This window comes from Ascaphus truei, chromosome 2, assembly GCF_040206685.1.
Source record: "Ascaphus truei isolate aAscTru1 chromosome 2, aAscTru1.hap1, whole genome shotgun sequence".
NCBI classification, from domain to species: domain Eukaryota; kingdom Metazoa; phylum Chordata; class Amphibia; order Anura; family Ascaphidae; genus Ascaphus; species Ascaphus truei.
Genome location: NC_134484.1, coordinates 88,462,712 through 88,482,155, shown reverse-complemented (window position 1 = coordinate 88,482,155; position 19,444 = coordinate 88,462,712). Strand labels below are relative to the sequence as shown.

General features: G+C 40.0%; 1 protein-coding gene across 4 annotated transcripts in view; it reads left to right on the top strand.

Annotated features, from left to right (window-relative positions):
* The window catches only part of LOC142482964 (uncharacterized), a 760,779-nt gene that overhangs the window by 674,348 nt on the left and 66,987 nt on the right, over positions 1–19,444 (top strand). For all 4 annotated transcript variants that reach the window (XM_075583088.1, XM_075583087.1, XM_075583086.1 and 1 more), the window contains one exon: positions 9,637–9,711. In XM_075583088.1, coding sequence (XP_075439203.1) covers positions 9,637–9,711 — 75 coding nt within the window. The remainder of the gene's footprint in view (positions 1–9,636; positions 9,712–19,444) is intronic.

Sequence of the window (19,444 nt, the reverse complement as noted above, 5' to 3'; positions counted from 1 at the left end):
AAGGATTTACAGTAGTTTCCTTTTTCATTATTGTCACGTATTTTGTTTAGAAATCCTTTTGTAATATTCTGGGGGAACATTTGATTTTAAATATTTTGAAGCCTATTAATAAAAATGTCATTATTTAAAATTTTCTAGGAACTGTTTTACAACTGTCTTTCCGCAAAGTAACATGTAATGGATGAAGTATTTAATGTTTATTGTGTGCTGTTTGCTTGTGCTCATCATGTTTATACTTTTGGATACATTTTAAAATATCTTAAACTGTCAAGTCAATAGAAGTTGCAGAAGGGGATATTTTAATGAGTGCTTCAGATTATTGTAACCGTAAAACAGCAGATCAATGGGTATATTCATTCACCCCTAAAGGCCTATGAGGCCTATTCACTAAACTTCAATAAATTCATTGCATTACCGATCGGGTTGGCATGTTTCTACGATGAAACGCGATGAAAAATCGCTATTCTTTTTGCATTTGTAAAAATAAAAATGCCAACCCGCTCTAATTTGTATTTACTTAACGAGCTAAATGAACTTAACATTCCATTTCACTCCTGCAGTCTGTAAGGGCTGCACAAAGAGAAGCTGCATCTCCCTGAACAGCTCTTGCAGGCAATCATGAAGTTTTAATTTTAATAACATAGTTTTGAAGCAAGGAGTCTCCGGAGCTAAACCGCATTAATTTCTGGACCGGGGGCCCCCTGCTTCCCGAGTTACAGGACCCGGTATGGGGTGCTGGTATCTTCTGTGCATGTAAATGTCCCGTCACGGGACATTTAAACAATGGAGGAGATAGCGGCATCCCATACCGAGGCTTGTAACTCAGGAAGCAGGGGGTCCCTGGACCTGAAATGAATGTGGTTTAGCTACGGAGACCCTCTACTTCAATACTACTGTATGTTCTTAAAATGAAAACACATTCATTACCTTAGTGGCTAATCTCTAAGGTAATGAAGGGGTTAAATAGCAGGAACTGCTTTGCTGTTGGTAGAGGGGGCTGGTGAAGCTTGTTGTTGCTCCAGGGTGGGTGTTTAGGTCTCCCGGGATGGTTGCAGTAGGAGTTAACCCCTTCATTACCTTAGCGGTTACAATAGCTAAAATAATGAAGGGGTTAGCCCCTCTTTCAAGGCCTAAACACACAGTCCGGCACAACTACCCCCTTCACCCACCCCTTCACCCACCAACACGACACAGGAATGGGTAAAAGTGCTACGGTGGCGGCCGCCCTGAGTCTAAATCGGCCGCCACCGCAGGAATTTTTAAAACGCGGGCAGACGCAGGCTTTTTTTTTTAAGTTTCGGCGCCTGCGGCGCTTTCATTGTTCAACGCCATTAGCGCTGAATGGAGATGCGGCTGGCGCGCGGCCGCGAGATGCGGCTGGCGCGCGGCCGCGAGATGCGGCTGGCGCGCGGCCACGTTCGGCTGTTAAAGCAAACAGCCCCGAACAATTGCGGGTAAGCTTTAGAATAAGCTCGGCCGCAACAGTATTAGCCAGAGATGGCTTATAGCGATTTTGCCCTTTAAAATAACCATTACAGTGCAATACAATAAAATACATTACTTAAGTAATAATCCCTGAAGAACAGGGCATTACTGACCAATAATGCCCTGGCTGGAAGTGTTGAAGGCCCGAGGCGAAGCCGAGGGACTTTAACCCAGCCAGCGCATTATTGGCCAGTAATGCCCTGTTCTGAGGGGTTTATTACTATTATAGGCTAAATGTAGGCTTATTTCATAAATAATAGACACTTTTGAATAGTTAAATAGATTTTTTTATTCAAATAAAATGGTAAATACATGAAACCACCTCTATATACTCTTACACTGCAGATATCTATATCCACACACTGCCGCCCCCTCTGTGTACACACACACACACAGCAGCTCACACACAAACTGCTGCTACACACACACACACACACAAAACAGCACACCACACACAACACAGTGCCTCTACACACACACACACACACACACACTGGAGCTCTAGACACATAACACAGCACCTCCTCTACACTCTCTACACTGCACCTCTACACACACAGCAGCAGCTCTACACATACAGCAGCTCTACACACACACAAACACTGCTGGTCCACACACATGCTACACCCATAAACACTGCTACTGACACACACACACACACTGGAGCTCTACACACACACACACACACACACACACACACACACACACACACACACACACACACATCAGCTCTACACTCACACAAACTGCTGCTACACATACAACAGCACAACACACACACACACACACTGGAGCTCTAGACACACAACACAGCATCTCCCCTACACTCACTACACAGCACCTCTACACACACAGCAGCTCTACACACGCACAAACACTGCTGCTACACACACATGCTACACCCATAAACACTGATACTGACACACACACACACACTGGAGCTCTATACACACAAACACACACATCAGCTCTACACTCACACAAACTGCTGCTAAACATACAACAGCACAACACACACACACACGCTGCAGCCACAATAAAAAATGCAGCCACTTTCTAAACTTTGCACTCTCCCCCCCCCCCCCCACACACACAACACTGCACCTCTATACACAGCACACTTACTTCTTTGCAGTCTTTCCCCCCCCCCCCCCAATTCAACTGAATCTGCTCAGAAACTCTCAGTCAGCTCAGGAGGGGGAGGAGTCAAACCGTGGCCGATACTTTTTGACCAATCCCCTGCCATGTCTCAGAGCTTTTACTTAACTCAAACCAGTCCCCTGCCCTGTCTCAGCTGTTCTGAAAGCTGATTGGCTGGAAATAAACAGATTGAAAACTGATTTTTGCAAACTGCTGAAATTCAGGGCATTACTGTGGATAATAACAGGAATTTTAACCAATCAGAGAGCAGGGTTTTCAATAATGCCCTGAATTTTACTGCTTTAGCCTATAATATAATATATATATTACTATAAAACAAAGCTCTAACCATTTAATACATTGATTGTCACTGTTGTAATATATGCCCTCAACGGTGATAGCCACATTGGCAAGCAATTGCCACCCAACAACCCCCCCCCCCCCTTCCTCAACACCTCCTCTCTCAACACACACTGTAAAGGGCAAAAAGCCTTTTATCCATATCTGGATAATAGGGCATTTGCCCATTCAAAATAAAACATTAGCCAGCATAAAGTAAATTAAAGTTGCACTTAACCCTGCCAGGAGGAAGGCTGCCCTCACCCTCTTCTTCGGCCTCCTCATCCTCCTGTAAGGAATCGGGGAACACGTCCCCTGCGATGTGTTCCCTCCTTACCTAATGCTCCTGTCACCTCCATGCCGCTTACAGAGCGTGCGCACACGGAGACTTTCTGTCAACTCCACAGAGCCTGGTCCCGCCCCCCGCTCGCGTCACGCATCACTCATGCGTGCGACGATTGGGCACCACTCCCCAGCTGCGTGGCAAGATTCCTGATTGCACTAACATTGCTCACCTGTCTCCTGCACCCTCTGTCCAATCCCTGCTCTTGCAGGGGCCGTGCCTCCGCTGCACCTCTTGCACTGATTGCTCCAGCCTTGCTATAAAAACCCTGCATAATCAGTCACTCATTGCTGAGCATAAACCCTTGTAGCCTTGTGTTCCTGCATTCCTGCTTTGCTGTGCCTTGTGCTTTTTCTATTATTGCTTCGAGTTGATCTCACGAGTACCGACCCGGCTTCACTATTGGATCCTCTCTGGATAATGACCCCGGCTTGCCTCTGACTACCCGTACTTCTCCAACCCCTGACCACGGCACAACGGATAAGGACTCCGCTGCTGGCTCCACCCCACAACCTCGGCATGTATCTGGACAAACCCACTCTCTCCAACCCAGACCCGGCTACGTTGACAATCCACTTTCCAGGCGTGCCTCCGCTGCTGTGGGTGCGCAGTTCTATACTTTCCCACCTCAGTACCGGTGTCCCGCCTTGTTCGTGGTGAGCGCAAGCGTTACACCTCCATGTTCAGCAACATTACAATAAAAAAAGAATTACTGGCCACTAACCCATTAATTACCTTAGTGGTTAGTAAACGCTATGGTGATTATGGGGTTAACCCCCCTCCCCAGGGTAGCTACCCCAAATCCCCACCCCCAATTAAATAAAATACAATCAAGGTGTTTCTTACCTTTGCCGGGATGAACATTCACCCTCCTCATCCAACAATGGAACCAACTCTTGCCCCACGATGCAATGATCCTCAGCAGCATGCTGCGAAGAAGTCCATGATCCTCATTTGCTTGAAGAGTGGGCCCTAGTGAGTAGTTCTTCTGTTTTTCTCCACAGGTCCAGGAGATGTTTATGCTACGGCTTCTTGTGGTCAAATGAGATGTGACAGGCCTTATATAAGGCCTGAGACGTAACATTTGACTGACAAATGGTACATCGACCAATCCATCCACCAATCCGATTGGTCGATGTACCATGTGATGGCTTCCATTTTTTTAATTATGTGACATGATCTTAAAAATTAGGGTAGCCAGACAATCAGGTAGCATATGCTTCCCTCCCTTTAAGATGACGTCACTTCAGCAAAAAACAAAAAACGGAAGCCATCACATGATACACCCACCAATTGGATTGTGGATGTACCATGTGATGCCTTTCCTTTTTTGGAGTGATGTCACATCACATCAAAAAAGGGAGGGAGGCCAGTCCATGTAGAATGCCTCCCTCCCTATTTGATGACGTCACCACTCCAAAAAATGAAAGATATCACATGGTACATCCTCTAATCCTATTGGTGTGTGTACCATGTGATGGCTTCCATTTTTGTTGTTGCTGAAGTGACAATGTCTTAAAGAGAGGGTAGTATATGCTACCTGATTGGCTAACTTCCGTACCGTTAAGATGATGTCACATCATAAAACAAAATGAAATCTATCACATGGTACATCCAGATTGGTGGATGTACCATTTGTCAGTCAAATGTGATGTCACTGGGCTTATATAAGACCTGTCACTCACGTCTCATTTGACCCCAAGAAGCTCCTGGACCTGTCAGAGAACAAAGAAGAAAAGAAAGAAATCTATTCACCAGGGCCTCCTCTTCAAATAACTGAGGATCATGGACTTCTTCGCACCATGCTGCTGTTGATGGGCAAGAATTGGTGCCGCTGTTGGATAAGGAAGGTGAATGTTCATCTCGGCAAAGGTAAGAAACACATTGATTTTATTTAATTGTGTATTTTTTTAGGATGCAAATTGACTAGCAATGTGTTTATCTATGCCCGTTTCAGGGTGTATATAAACACATTGATAATCAATGCATTTTTTGGCAAATGTTTATTTTTTTAATTTAAATGTATGTTTTCTGTTTGTTCTTTTTTTTTAGGTTGCCCATTCATTGCCATTGTGAGCATAGGTTACCACAGTGATAATCAATGGGCTTATTGGCACTGTGTTATGTATGATACTGTAATATCAATGTAATTTTATTGTGTATTTATTTTATTTTGAAAACAAATGGGTAAACGTGCTATTTAGCCATATTTGGCTACTAGAGCTTTTGCCCATTTGTACAGTATGGATGGGGGTGGAGGGTGAGAGATTTGGGTAGCTACCCCAGGGAGTATAGTTAGGCCTCCCGGTTGGGTAGCAGGGGGGTTAACCCCTTAATTACCATAGCGGTTACTAACCACTACGGTTATTATGGGGTTAGTGGCCAGTAGTTGTTTTTTTTTATTGTAATGTTGCTGCCCATGGAGGACGAGGAGGGCCAAGGTGAGGACAAGGGCGGCCTTCATCGTGACAGGGGTAAGTACAACTTCCATTTACTTTATGCTGGCTTGCTATCCAGATATGAATAAAAGGCCATTTACCCATTACAGTGGGGGGTGGGGCGGGTGAGCTGTAGAAGAGTGGAGGCCATTGATTGCCAATGTTGCTACAGACGAGACCACGAGTATTCTAAAGCTTGCCTTAAACTAGCCGGTTACATTCTGGGTATGTGCTGGGTGTAACCTGGCTAGTTTAAGGCATTTCTGCATTGACTAATGACCCATAGGATTAATACAGCAGGGGTCCCTGGCAGTCCCATTCAGTTTGAATGGGACTGCCACGGACCCCCGCTGTTAATCTGATGGGCCATTAATCAAGAAAAGAATGCACACAATGCGCACCAGGGATTAAAATAGGTACAAAATATTTATTAAAACCAAAGATAACTGAGGGGATCCAACCCTACCTCAGTACACATAAACACTAGATCCGGGTAAATATAACACACACAAATTAGAATGTATGTACTTAGGCTAGATCTAAACACAGTATTACAAAAAATAAATAAATAAAAAGACATGAATGTTCAAAATAAAGGATACATGGACCCAGATATATGCTAATAATAAAGCTGAACAACTACCTGAGTCTGAAAGGGGGAGACGGGAACTTACACTGAAGTGCCTACCGGGTCCCGCTGGTAAGCGTACAAGGGTCCGGACCACGCCACCGCAGAGATGTAACCACCGCACGAACTTCCTGCAAGCGCCGTCTCAGCCTAACAGAATATGTGCAGAGTGACCTGTCGTGACCTCTACGCGTTTCGCACTGCGTGCTTCGTCAGGCGGCCATTAATCAATGTACAAATGCTGGGTCTAGTTTAAGGCAAGTTTAAGGCATGTATCCAGCATGTACCTGGGTCTTTTTGGTGATTGCTACTGGTTTGTGTTAGAATAGTCGCAGTCTCTGCTGTATTTGTGATCCGTTCATGGCATAGATTACCACAGTGACAATCAATGGATTAAATGATTAGAGTTTTGTTTTATAGTAATGTTTGTATTATAGTAATGTGTTGTATTTATAGTAATTTATTGTGCAATATTGCACTGTAATGATTATTAGAATGGGCAAAATTGCTATTAGCCATATTTGGCTAATAGCACTTTTAACCATTCCTGTGTGGTGTATGAGGTTGAGGAGATGGGTGAAGGGGGTAGTGGCCCAGGTGTGGGTGTTTAGGCCTTGTGGGAGGGGTTAGCCCCTTCATTGCCTTCTTTGTTGTTTGCATCCCCTGCCTGCTCTCCCACCCTGCTCGCACCCCCCCCCCTTTATCCGGCATCAGCGATGTCAATTGACTTCGCATTGTCATGGCTACGCGTTGCCAGAAACCGCTTGAGACAAAGTAAGAGATATACAGAAGCTTCACGTGCTCCCCCAACATCTTATTTAAATATTGTGGGGAAGAGCGCAGGGGCCTCTGTTCCCGCCCCCCCAGAAAAATGTTAGCGCGTCTCTCAGTTTGCACTTCCTTGTGTAAAGTAATGAAGGGGTTATCTCCTACTGCAACCCTCCTGGGAGTCCTAAACATGCACTCTGGGGCAACTACAAACGTCACCCACCCCCTCTACCAACAACAAAGCAGTTCCTGCTATTTAACCACTAAGGTAATGAAGCTGGGCTGTAATTTTATTTTAATTATTTAGAATTGTATCCGGGGGTCTTTGGAGCCTAAATTAATGGGGGTCTGCTCCGGAGATCCTGGGCTTCATCCTATGCAGCAAAAATAAAAGAAGCTCCGTCTGATGCAAATCGCAATCCAGATCTCACCACACTTTAGGTAGCGACAAAAAATGTGAGTGTTTAACCCGCAATTTGCATCTCGGAGCTTTGTGAAATACAGTTGCCTGCAAAAAATTTGAATTTGGGCATTTTTTCCAGCTAACGCACGGCAAGAATGATAACGCTTGCGAGAAAGCAGTTTTCAAGCGATTTGGCAGTTATCTAAGATTTGTGACTAGCTATATATTATAAATAGCTTGAAAAGTGCACTTAACCAGCTTTTGGTCACTTATCAAAGTTTAGTGAATAGACCCTTTTGTCTTGATAAAAAAATTAATATGTATCACTTTTCTTGGGGAACACTTTATTCAGGCACATCAGTTATGCCAATGGGTGGGCAACTCCAATTCTCAAGGACCACCAACAGGTCAGGTTTTCAGTCTTCGACTGAGCCACTGATTGTGCCACCTGTGCTGAAGCAGGGATATCCTGAAAACCTGACCTGTGGGTGGCCCATGAGGACTGGAGTTCCACGCCCCTGAGTTAGTCCATTAAAAGAGATAAGAACCTATGAAGTATCTTGAAAAATATATAAAAAACTGTATTTCTACATTTCCAATTTTTTCTAAAGATAGAAATCTGTTTAACTCACTGTTCTTCATTCTGTTTTGGCCCACGTAGTGGCAGATGCTGATGTAATTTTGCCTGTAACATCCAACTAAAAGTGATAGTACACATGTAAACTTCAAAAACAAAGCAAGAAAAATACATTTTCACTGGAATGCAGAGGCACGGGTCCAGGATAACATGTAGCTTAAAACATGTGTTATTTATATGTTGCTGAGACTTTTTTTGTTAGGAGGGGTATGCAGACATAATAAGTGGAGCTGAGCCTAAGAAGCAAGTAGGTTTAGAGCAAATATGTTCTGGAGATACGTTCTGCCATTAAACTTTTCTACCTATTGTTATTATATTATGGTACATGTACAGATGCAGCAGCCATTATTGCTCCTTCTGGCACGTTGCAGAGGGACACACACAACGCGGCAGCAGGAGCGGCCGCGTGTGAAAAGGGCTGTGCCTAGTGTGCTTTCAATAAGGTAGTGCAGTATATGTATTTTAAATACTTGCTTTAAAGTTAGAATTGTTGGTAAAACCATAGAACATTAACTAGAACTTGTTTTATATTCAGAACCATATTCTTTCTATCCAGTTCTCTTTTTCAAAAAGATCGGAAATCACGATATGCTTCCATGGCTTATTCAATTAAAGGAGAGGGAACAGCAGCCAGCAAAAATACTTTATTTATGTAAAGATGTTAATATTTTAATCTTACAAAGCTCTAAATGCTCATTTAATTTCATGCAGTAGCACTACACAAGTAGTTTGTATTTGGTTTGTGAAATTGTAAAAAAAATCATATTTTGTTTCATGGGAATTCATTTTTTACGTCTGTGTTGAATGGTCTCCAGGAAGGATTTAAAAAACTGGTTGAATATCATTTGAAAAGTTTTGATGTCCCTCAGTTATCTCTAAAACATTTTGAGTAGGTTTTACCTTTATCAGACATTGACAAGTCAAAATATACCTGTGCACCTTGGAAGAAGCTTTTGTTTAAAGATATAAAGGCCAGTATTTATTAAACAATGCTATTCCAGAAGACATCTTCCGACTCCAGAAGATAACTTGCCCCGGGTGACACCATTTTGCCCATTTTCTTGAATTGGTTTAAAAGGTGTCTTACATAATAGCACAACTTGGTTAATACGACCCAATGAGTCGTTCTGCATCTATAGCTGTGGCCTTTTTTCATACAATGGCCACTTTTCACCCTGCTATGAAGCAGTCTCCCCCTGCTCAGAAAGATTGAAACACCATGCAAATGAAGACTGTTCACAGCTTACTAAATAGGGGTCATTTTAGCTTCAATTTGCAACCAGGAGCAATTAGTGTCACATTGTGTGAGAACTTGTTAAACTACCACATTTGTTTGTTCAATATATGAATATTTCAGCCCTTTCCCTCTACTTGTTGCTTCCTCTGAATGCCAATATTGATCAGTATGTATTCTAACAGTTCTTAATTGGATGCATGTATGTTTTATTTCTAAAGGCTGGCTAATGAAAATTTAGGTGAAACAATCAGAGAGCAAAACAAACTCTTGACCCATCTAACTTCAGAAAAAGAGTAAGTATTTTTTCCCCTTTCTGCTTCTTTGTAGAGCTTTAAAGGACCAATGAAACCGACCTATTTTTTTAAAAAAAAGTATGTAGCATCGAAAACGCTGAACCCCATTTCAGCTCCAAGGGGCCACTGCTTCCTAAGATACAGACCTCCAAAGGGGGTGCTGGTATCTCCTGATTTTTAAAGCTCCCGCATCACATTGCCAATAGGAATCCACACCAGATGACATTACGGCTTCCTATTGGCCCGCAGGACGCAGGAGCTTAGAATGCGGCCATTATGTGAATCGCAGTTAGTGAGCCGGAGTGGCTCCAGGCACACCCTTCAGAGGTCAGTGTCTCGGGAAGCAGGGGGTCCCCGGAGCTAAATATAATGGGAGTTCAACTCCGGAGACCCGCGGCTCCAATCCTATTAACAAAAACGTTTTTAAAAAAGGTTGCTTGGATTGCTGCTTTAATCTGCCAAATGTATTTAATTTGGAGTTACTGCTGCTAAATTACTATAACCTCTTCAACTATCTGTGTAATATATTTCATATGCTTCTGTTTAGGGCTGTCTTATTATGACTTAACCCTTAAGCAGAAGTTTCATTATTGTAATACCTGTTTTGAAAAGTCAGTATGTACTCTGTAGGGTCAGCTACCCTATCACAGGAAAGGGCGACAACATGCCATTGCCTGCTTCAAGGTTATCTGCTACTTCCAGCTAATGTCACTTCCTTACAGTTTGAGAAATGGTTTATTGATGACTATCCAGTGAGCCACACTGAGATTATAAAATAATACGTGTTAGAAATTATATCATTTTACTGTTGACCTTAAGTTTACATTATCGTCCTAAAATTGCACTGCTCTTTTCGTGGTGTAAGAGGATTTTAACCTTTCCCTGAAAATGGATTATGATTATCTCTATATATGTCTCCTAGTATTACCTCTATATCACTATACAGGTATGTATACAGATGCTCGTTCCGGTTTAAGAATATGGAATTAAAAAAGCTCCAATCTGGGGATCATTATGAAATGGAATAGTTGTACCCTCAAATCCACAGTAATATTTCTTACGAGCTGTTAACAAAATATTAATAGTGGCCTCTAGAGGTAACCATTTGTCATTTTTTGTATAGCCCAAATAAGGTTGTTGTTTTTTATCTCGATTGTCTAAGTAGAAGATGAGCGTGGACAGTCATACTCCCCATTGTCTTACATTACAACATGATTATTTTCAGGATATGGGAAATGTTTCAAAGAAGTAATGCTCTTTTAATATGATTTTACTTGATATGAATCTTTTGATGATATGTCATATTAAAGGATTGCATACATGATCCATCTCTCATAAAGCAGATAAAAATAATACAATTAGAGAAACAAGTGCTACTTTAATTATATTACTTATATTTCATATTAAATTGAAAAAAAACACAGGCAACTCCCCAGATTAATGAAAAATAAAGATGCGTGTAATCCAATTCCCCTAAACCCCGTCATTGGCTCCAATGCAATAATTGAAGTTTTCTTTGTCACCAAAAATATAGTTGGCAGAATGTAAGTGTTAGAAGTCTGAAATATAGAAAAAAGGACTATACATAGAAGTTTTCAGGCACAATGCGATCCTGCTTTACAGTCTACAGAACAATCTCATTTTTTGTGTCTAAGTAACAGGAACATTAAAGAAAAAAGTCACAAGGAAAGATGACTACTGTATGAGATTCACCCTGGGTTCCCTCACTTGAGTATTCTTACAACTAAAGTACTCCATCAGTATTAATATTCGCCTTCATAAATCTATCAAATTGGACATAATAACCATTCGATTTGGTTAATGGAGGGAAGGAATAGCTTCAATAAATGAATACTTTAGTATGTTTATGCCTGCTTATGTTTATGCAATGTCTTTAAAGTGGCAATGGTTCGGCAGAGAGTTTTGCATTATTAACTTGTGTTTTCTGATTTTTAGCAGAATTCATCCTAAACATTTTTAAGGGAACATTATGGGTTTGCATCAACATTTTGGAAATACAGAGCTATGGTTTTCTGAGTTCTATAATCCCATCACTCAACTAAAACTTAATGTATATCATATGTGACTATATTTGACATTATGTTATGATGTTTTGAATTAAGAAGCATTTTTTTTAAACTTCAATATATTTCCCCCAAGACTACTGACTAAGTATAATCCATCCTATATCTTCCTCATGGTGCCTCATTTTTTTTGTGTTAAATGTAAAATATCATTTTTAGCATTAATGTCAAATCAGATCTTGACTGTCTAGAAAAAATATTGTGCTTAGTGCCTTTTCTCGTCATGGTCTGACAGCTTCTTCTTGCAGAGTTTGAAAAGGACAGTGGTGCTTTTCTGTAATAAGGTCTTAATCCCTCGCGGCAAGCATGGTAAAATGTGGAAGGGGAAACAAGATGGTTTTGTAAAAAAAAAAACTATTTCAAAGAAGCGGGTACAATTAACCTTGTCAATGATGCAAAAATCTTATGTAAATTTTGATATGGCTGCTAATATTCAGCAAACTCTAATGGCAGCATTTTGAGGCAACTGCTTCACGTCACCACTTGCGTGTAGCACCCTGAATGGTTATCTACTATATTGTCCTCCTAGAGTGGTTTATTAATACCTATTATTCAAATAGCAGTTTAATCGCTGACATTAACTATACATTGGAGATAAATTGTGTTCTTCCAATCAGTAGTCAAACCGATGAGTGGGTAGGATATCTCTATTCGAACATTGTGACATCTTCATCTCCCTGATTAGCTGTGAGGATGAAGCTGCAAAGATTAGGGTTGTTTAGCGCCAGCTGCTTTGCTCTAAAATAGGTGGCATTTTTGCATTCAACAAGTGCTTTTGAAAAATGGTCTCCACTTTGTGGCATCCTTTTACATCGTAACAGCAATTAAACCAGGAATTTTACCTACAGCACAAACATCATTTTTTTTTAGTCTGAGATCCTAGTCATAGGTAGTTTAATTACTTATGTAATCAAATGAAGTCTTTGGCACAGATCCACAAAGCTATGTTAGGTGACCTAATGCCATGTTAAGCCTAACCTTGTATATACAAAAGACATTAATGTAACGTTAAGTCATGTTTTCTTCCATAATGAGCATAATGTTAACTAGTGATAATGACATGCAAATGAGGCGTTACCTTAACAGCACTTATCCACTAAAGTCTGTTCAGGGTAATACAGGAAGTTGAGGTTTCATTAATTAGGTCATATGTACAGTACACTTGGAGCTACACACATCCACATCCTGAAAAAAGGGCTTTAAAGGCTCTGGATGGGTACTGTGCCACAGTTAAACATGAGTTAACACCTATGCTAATGAGATTAAGAATGGCCGTTGTTTTCGCATAAAATTATGTTTGTTGATATACATTAATCTCAGAGAAAATAACGTCTGTTCCTGATTTAGGTAGCCCTTTGTTTCAAATAATTTGTGGTACCTAATCATTAGCAGCACACCAACAAGCTGAGCATTTGAGATGGTACATTATTCTGCTATGTATTTTGAGATAACATACTCTATTATTTTGAACAGGCTTTATACTGTAGTGCCATTTAAATAATTTGACATTTACATTTTCTGAAGTGACATCTAAAGCATTGCATGCAACCCTTTCCTAAGCACAGCAACCTGTTTTTTTTTTTATGCATAATACATTACTTTATTACATATGTACAGTTTAGATGCTACACAGAAGCATCCTGTATTGGTAAATACTCTTAGAGACAATTGAATAAATTAAATACTCTATTTGTGTAATGGTACATTTTGCCTTTTTTTTAAGGTAGCTGAAATTAAGAAAATGGATTACAGATTTTGCTGTATATGGAGTTTGAAAGTAACAACTGAAAAATGATGTTCATAATCTGAATTGCAATGAAACCAATTATCTGTACTGTGGCTGTTCACAGGGGAATTCTCCTAAAGGTTTAGTATTTCTTAAAAGAAATTAAAAACAGCTGTAAAAATACCATAAAACAAAAATAGCAGCTGCAAAAGAGATTAACATTCCTAAATTTCATTTGAACCTGATATGTTATTTTTCTAAAAGCAACATATATATTATTTTTTTAATCTATTCTTTATGAAACTGTACTTTTTAGAGAAATAGTAGAGGATACATCTTTAGATATTATTAATATTTACCATGGCATGTCAATTGACTAACATGTTCATCTCAATGTATTTTCTGTAATCCAGTCTTCTCTGGTTAGTCAAGGAAGAGTTAAAATAGTTAGTTTAATAAAAACCGTTTATGATTTGAATATGTGCACTGATACATGCATATAGCAATTATTGCACCTCTTTTATTTGAAGCTGTCAGACGCTTTCTATTCTGAGCCATGTTTACTATTTCAAAATCTGCAGGGTTTTTTTCCCCCTTTCGATCTAGCAGTAGGGCACAAGTGAAACAGCCTCTAATCCATTTCATAAGTCTATTAAAGCTGGTACAATACATAAAACAGAGCTGAAGGTGGTGACAATATAAAACAGCTTGTTTTGTCATGTTGGCCAAAACATATGGCAGCCAGTTTTCAAGACCTGATCCAGATGGTGACCACTAATCGATTCTGTGTGTTGGGCAAGCGGCTGGTTGCTTTATTTTTTTTTAAATTATTTCTCAAAGCATTGCTGCGTAGTAAATTGACAAATAATGTAATGATCTTTTTATGTAAAGCTAATATGGGTAAACTCTCAAAGACGGAATAGTCATTTGGAAGCTGTATAAAAGAAAAGATAATATAGGAACTGACAAGAAGATATGATCTTCTTTTAAATTCCCCACAGCCATTTCACACTGTAGGTTCTGTTGATAAAATCATGTATAGGATCTATATAATGCCTTTTAATGCTCCCAAACAAAGAGGTACATGCATTATGTATCACAGTTATCAGCAGAACATTCTGGCCCAGCTAGGGTTGCCTCAGCAGCATTAGACTTGTGTCTGTTGAATGTTGAAATAGGTCAGTATAAGAAAGTATTTGTGTGTGTGTGTGTGTGTGTTTGTGTGTGTATATACATATATTTATAGATAAATATATATATATATATATATATATATATATATATATATATATATATATATATATATATATGATACACACCGAGAGATACCGCACCCAAGCCCCAAGAATATAAAATAGTACCCAAAGGCTAGAAATTACTCTAGCATAAGTGAGTTCTAGCGGTGCTCAGGGATAGAAACAGATAGAAACAATAGAAAATAATCCCTATAAGAGCACACGGTATAGTATATGAGATATAATTGATTTTATTAATGCACTATTAAAAATGTATCGGAAAAATGGTAAAATGGTGGGTGACACCACATATGACAAAGGACATGCAAGTCCTGTGAAGTAATGGTGTAATACTGCTCCAAATAAGGAGCTAGGACAAATATAGTGGAAAACATGCAAAGTAATGGCAATAGGCAGAAGGTAGAACACAAAGCCCGCCTATCAGAAGCACATTGGTCACAATAGATTGCTGCATGCAGATATAATGCTGCAAATAGTAGTATGCATACAAACACGGACTAGTGTGTCTAATAGATGGGGTAAGCCTCAACAAGTTGAAGGATACATACTAGCATAGATAATAACATGCTAATTCTAATACTTCCATGAATTAAGACATGCTGCAATAAAAGAAATCCGAATATATAAACTGAGATCAGATAGACAAAAGCAGACTGGGAGTATAAACTGCTGCATGTAATTGTCCTGAGCAAATGCAAATGGTAGGAAGGGGGGAGGGGGAAGGAATGATCCTGCTCAGCTCAGACCAAAATTACTTACTAGAGAGGTGCTATCAGGGTTAATACACATGTAATACAAATAAAGAAGTGCGCAACCCAGAACACCTAAAAGAGTGTATAGTGCTATAATTTCAGATATATATCTGGTGCACCTAAATCACCTATATATAAAAATATATTAAAGGTGTTAATTAAAAAAGTATGTATAGGAGGGGGAGAGACAAGAACCCTAAGTGATGCCCTCAACTCTACTAATATGAAAATAATACATTTGTATTAATATCTATTGAAGTAAACATAGAAAAAAGTTTAAAACCTAAACAATGTACTTGAGATATCCTAGGTGTGGATCTTTCTTAGTGGTCAGATGGCAATGGTATACACCTTTAAATAGCCATACAAGCTAGACATGCCAGTCAGAGTTAACCACGAGTGGATGCAGTGCCACTAATATACTACAGGAAGTGTTTGTCGGTATATTAACACAGTGGGTGGATGTAAGTTACCTGGGGTATATATGCCCGGCTGGTATACCATACTGGCCATTAAAGTTTTTGTGAGAGGCTCAGTGAGTAAAGACACTGACTGGCACTGAGAGTTTGAAGTAGGGGAGCCTGGTTCAATTTCCAGTGTCAACTACTTGTGACCTTGGGCAAGTCACTTTATCTCCATGTGCCTCAGCCACCAAAAACATAGATTGTAAGCTCCACGGGGCAGGGACTTGTGCCTGCAAAATGTAAAACTAGCGCTATAAAAGAACATGCTATTATTTTTTTGCTATCAGTGGATTACTGCAAGATTGTTCTCTTTATTTACTTCCTTTAACCTTTTTGTAGCTTTATATGTTACCAGTATGCTGTTTATTTTTGTATTTACATCTATATACTGTTAGGCATGGGGAGTGTCTTTGGGTCATTTCGCCATTTAATCCCACCCCCCTTTCACCTCATTGGTCCATTGCTTTAACCATAGGGAACTTATTGAATCACCTGTTCACTACACGTCCGTAATTCCGTAGCCTGCACGCTAGACGGCTATTGCCGGTTTTGGAGCGAATTCTACTGCCTCAGATGCTATTTAAAGTCTTAGTGTTCATATTTTGTTACCACTCTCCGATGAAGTCAATCGACAAAACGCATGTTGGAGTGGCAACTGGCGGGGGACCCCATCTTTCTCATTCTATGGACTTGACATACCTACAATGTTACTGCCTCAATGGTGAAGTATTATGGACTATTTAAGTTAGTTTTTTTCTGCTCATTTGCTCAGGACAATTACATGCAGTAATTTATACTCCCTGTCTGCTTGTGTCTATCTGATATCAGTTTATATTTTCGGATTTCTTTTATTGCAGCATGTTATCATTCATGGACGTATTAGGATTAGCATGTTATTATCTATGCTAGTATGTATCCTTCAACTTGTTGAGGTTTACCCCTTCTATTAGACACACTAGTCCGTGTTTGTATGCATACTACTATTTGCAGCATTATATCTGCATGCAACAATCTATTGTGACCAATGTGCTTCTGATAGATGGGCTTTGTGTTCTACCTTCTGCCTATTGCCATTACTTTGCATGTTTTCCACTATATTTGTCCTACAGTAGCTCATTATTTGCAGCAGTATTACGCCATTATTTCACAAGACTTGCATGTCCTTTGTCATATGTGTTGTCACCCAACATTTTACCATTTTTCTGATTCATTTTTAATGGTGCATTAATAAAATCAATTATATCTCATACTATCATACTATACCCGTGTGCTCTTATAGGGATTATTTTCTGTTTATATATATACAGTTGTGTGAAAAAGAAAGTACAGCCTCTTTGAATTCTATGGTTTTACATTTTAGGACATAATAACAGTCATCTGTTCCTTAGCAGGTCTAAAAATTAGGTAAATGCAACCTCAGATGAACAACAACACATGACATATTACACCGTGTCATGATTTATTTAATAAAAATAAAGCCAAAATGTAGAAGCTATTTGTGAAAAACTAAGTACACCCTTACTGCTTCCATAGGAATTAAGTAGCAGACAGGTGCTGCTAATCAAATACCCTTGATTAATTGATCATCAGCAAGTGTGACCACCTCTATAAAAGCTGAAGTTTTATCAGTTTGCTGGTCTGGAGCATGCAGGTGTGTGTTAACACAATGCCAAGGAGGAAAGACATCAGCAATGATCTTAGAGTACAATTGTTGCTGCCCATCAATCTGGGAAGGGATATAAGGCCATTTCCAAACAATTTAAAGTCCATCATTTTAAAGTGAGAAAGATTATTCAAAAGTGGAAAACATTCAAGACGGTTGCCAATCTTCCCAGGAGTGGATTTCCCACCAAATTCACCCCAAGGTCAGGCCGTGCAATGAACAGAAAAATTGCAAAAAAACCAAGAGTTACATCTCAGACTCTACAGGCCTCAGTTAGCATGTTAAATGTTAAAGTTCATGACAGTACAATTAGAAAAAGACTGAACAAGTATGGTTTGTTTGGAAGGGTTGCCAGGAGAAAGCCTCTTCTCTCTAAAAAGAACATGGCAGCACGGCTTAGGTTTGCGAAGTTGCATCTGAACAAACCACTAGACTTCTGGAATAATGTCCTTTGGACAGACGACAACAAAGTGGAGATGTTTGGCCATAATGCGCAGCGCCACGTTTGTCGAAAACCAAACACAGCATATCAGCACAAACACCTCATACCAACTGTCAAGCACGGTGGTGATGATTTGGGCTTGTTTTGCAGCCCAAACCATGAACTCCTCTGTATGCCAAAGTATTCTAGAGTCAAATGTCCGATAGCTAAAGCTTGGCCGAAATTGGGTCATGCAACAGGACAATGATCCCAAGCACACCAGCAAATCTACAGGTGTTTCAATGGCCCAGTCACAGTCCAGACCTCAACCTGATTGAAATGCTGTGGAGGGACTTTAAGAGAGCTGTGGTTAAACAAATGCCCACAAACCTCAATGAACTGAAGCAATGTTGTAAAGAAGAATGGGCCAAAATTCCTCCACAACGATGTCAGAGACTGATAAAGTCATACAGAAAATGATTACTTCAAGTTATTGCTGCTAAAGGGGGTTCTACAAGCTATTGAATCATAAGGTGTACTTAGTTTTCACACATGGCTTCTCCATTTTGGCTTTATTTTTGTTAAATAAATCATGACACAGTGTAATATGTCATGTGTTGTTGTTCATCTGAGGTTGTATTTGTAGAGGGAGAAAGTGGGTGGCCCGGTATTAAAGGGGTTGCACGCCATATGGCCATCCCCTGACCTCACCAGAGAGACAAGGGGTTAACTGGACTGCGGTCCAGGGATGAGGTTTGCACCTTGTTATACCTTGAAAATGTATGTTCCCCTGTTCCCATGTTTCATTATAAGCATGTATTTTAATGTTTTAAAGTGCATTTCTGTATCTCCAGTTCTGGAGGTCGCAGAGAGTTCATATTTGGTCAATATGTGGAGTCACTGTAAGCATTAAAAACTGGCAAAGGTCGACCCACTGAGCCCACCAGAATGGAACTTATTAGTATGTGTAGATATTAAAGTGTATATGTATTTTATTTTGGATCTGTTCTGAAAATGCAGACGCCATTTGCTAGGCTAATAGGTCATGAAGGGCAGACGGCTGAGTGGCCTAAGCATGGTGATCAAAAAGTAACTGCCTTGATTGTTACCCAATGTCTAGGGATTAAGTATTAATCAATCAACAAACTCTGTTACCTGAGGGCATGGGTTAGTCTGTTAGTCTGTGTCTCCACAATAGAGTGGATACAGATAATTGTTCACCAATAGGCTGTGTTCAATGTTAAGAATAGGGTTGCACAGGTATATAAACTGTGTCAACCCTACAGTTTTGAGTTGTGCTGGAGTTGTGCTTCTGATACCATCTTGAATGTCACTGGACTGCTGGAGAATTGCTAGCGGATACTTCT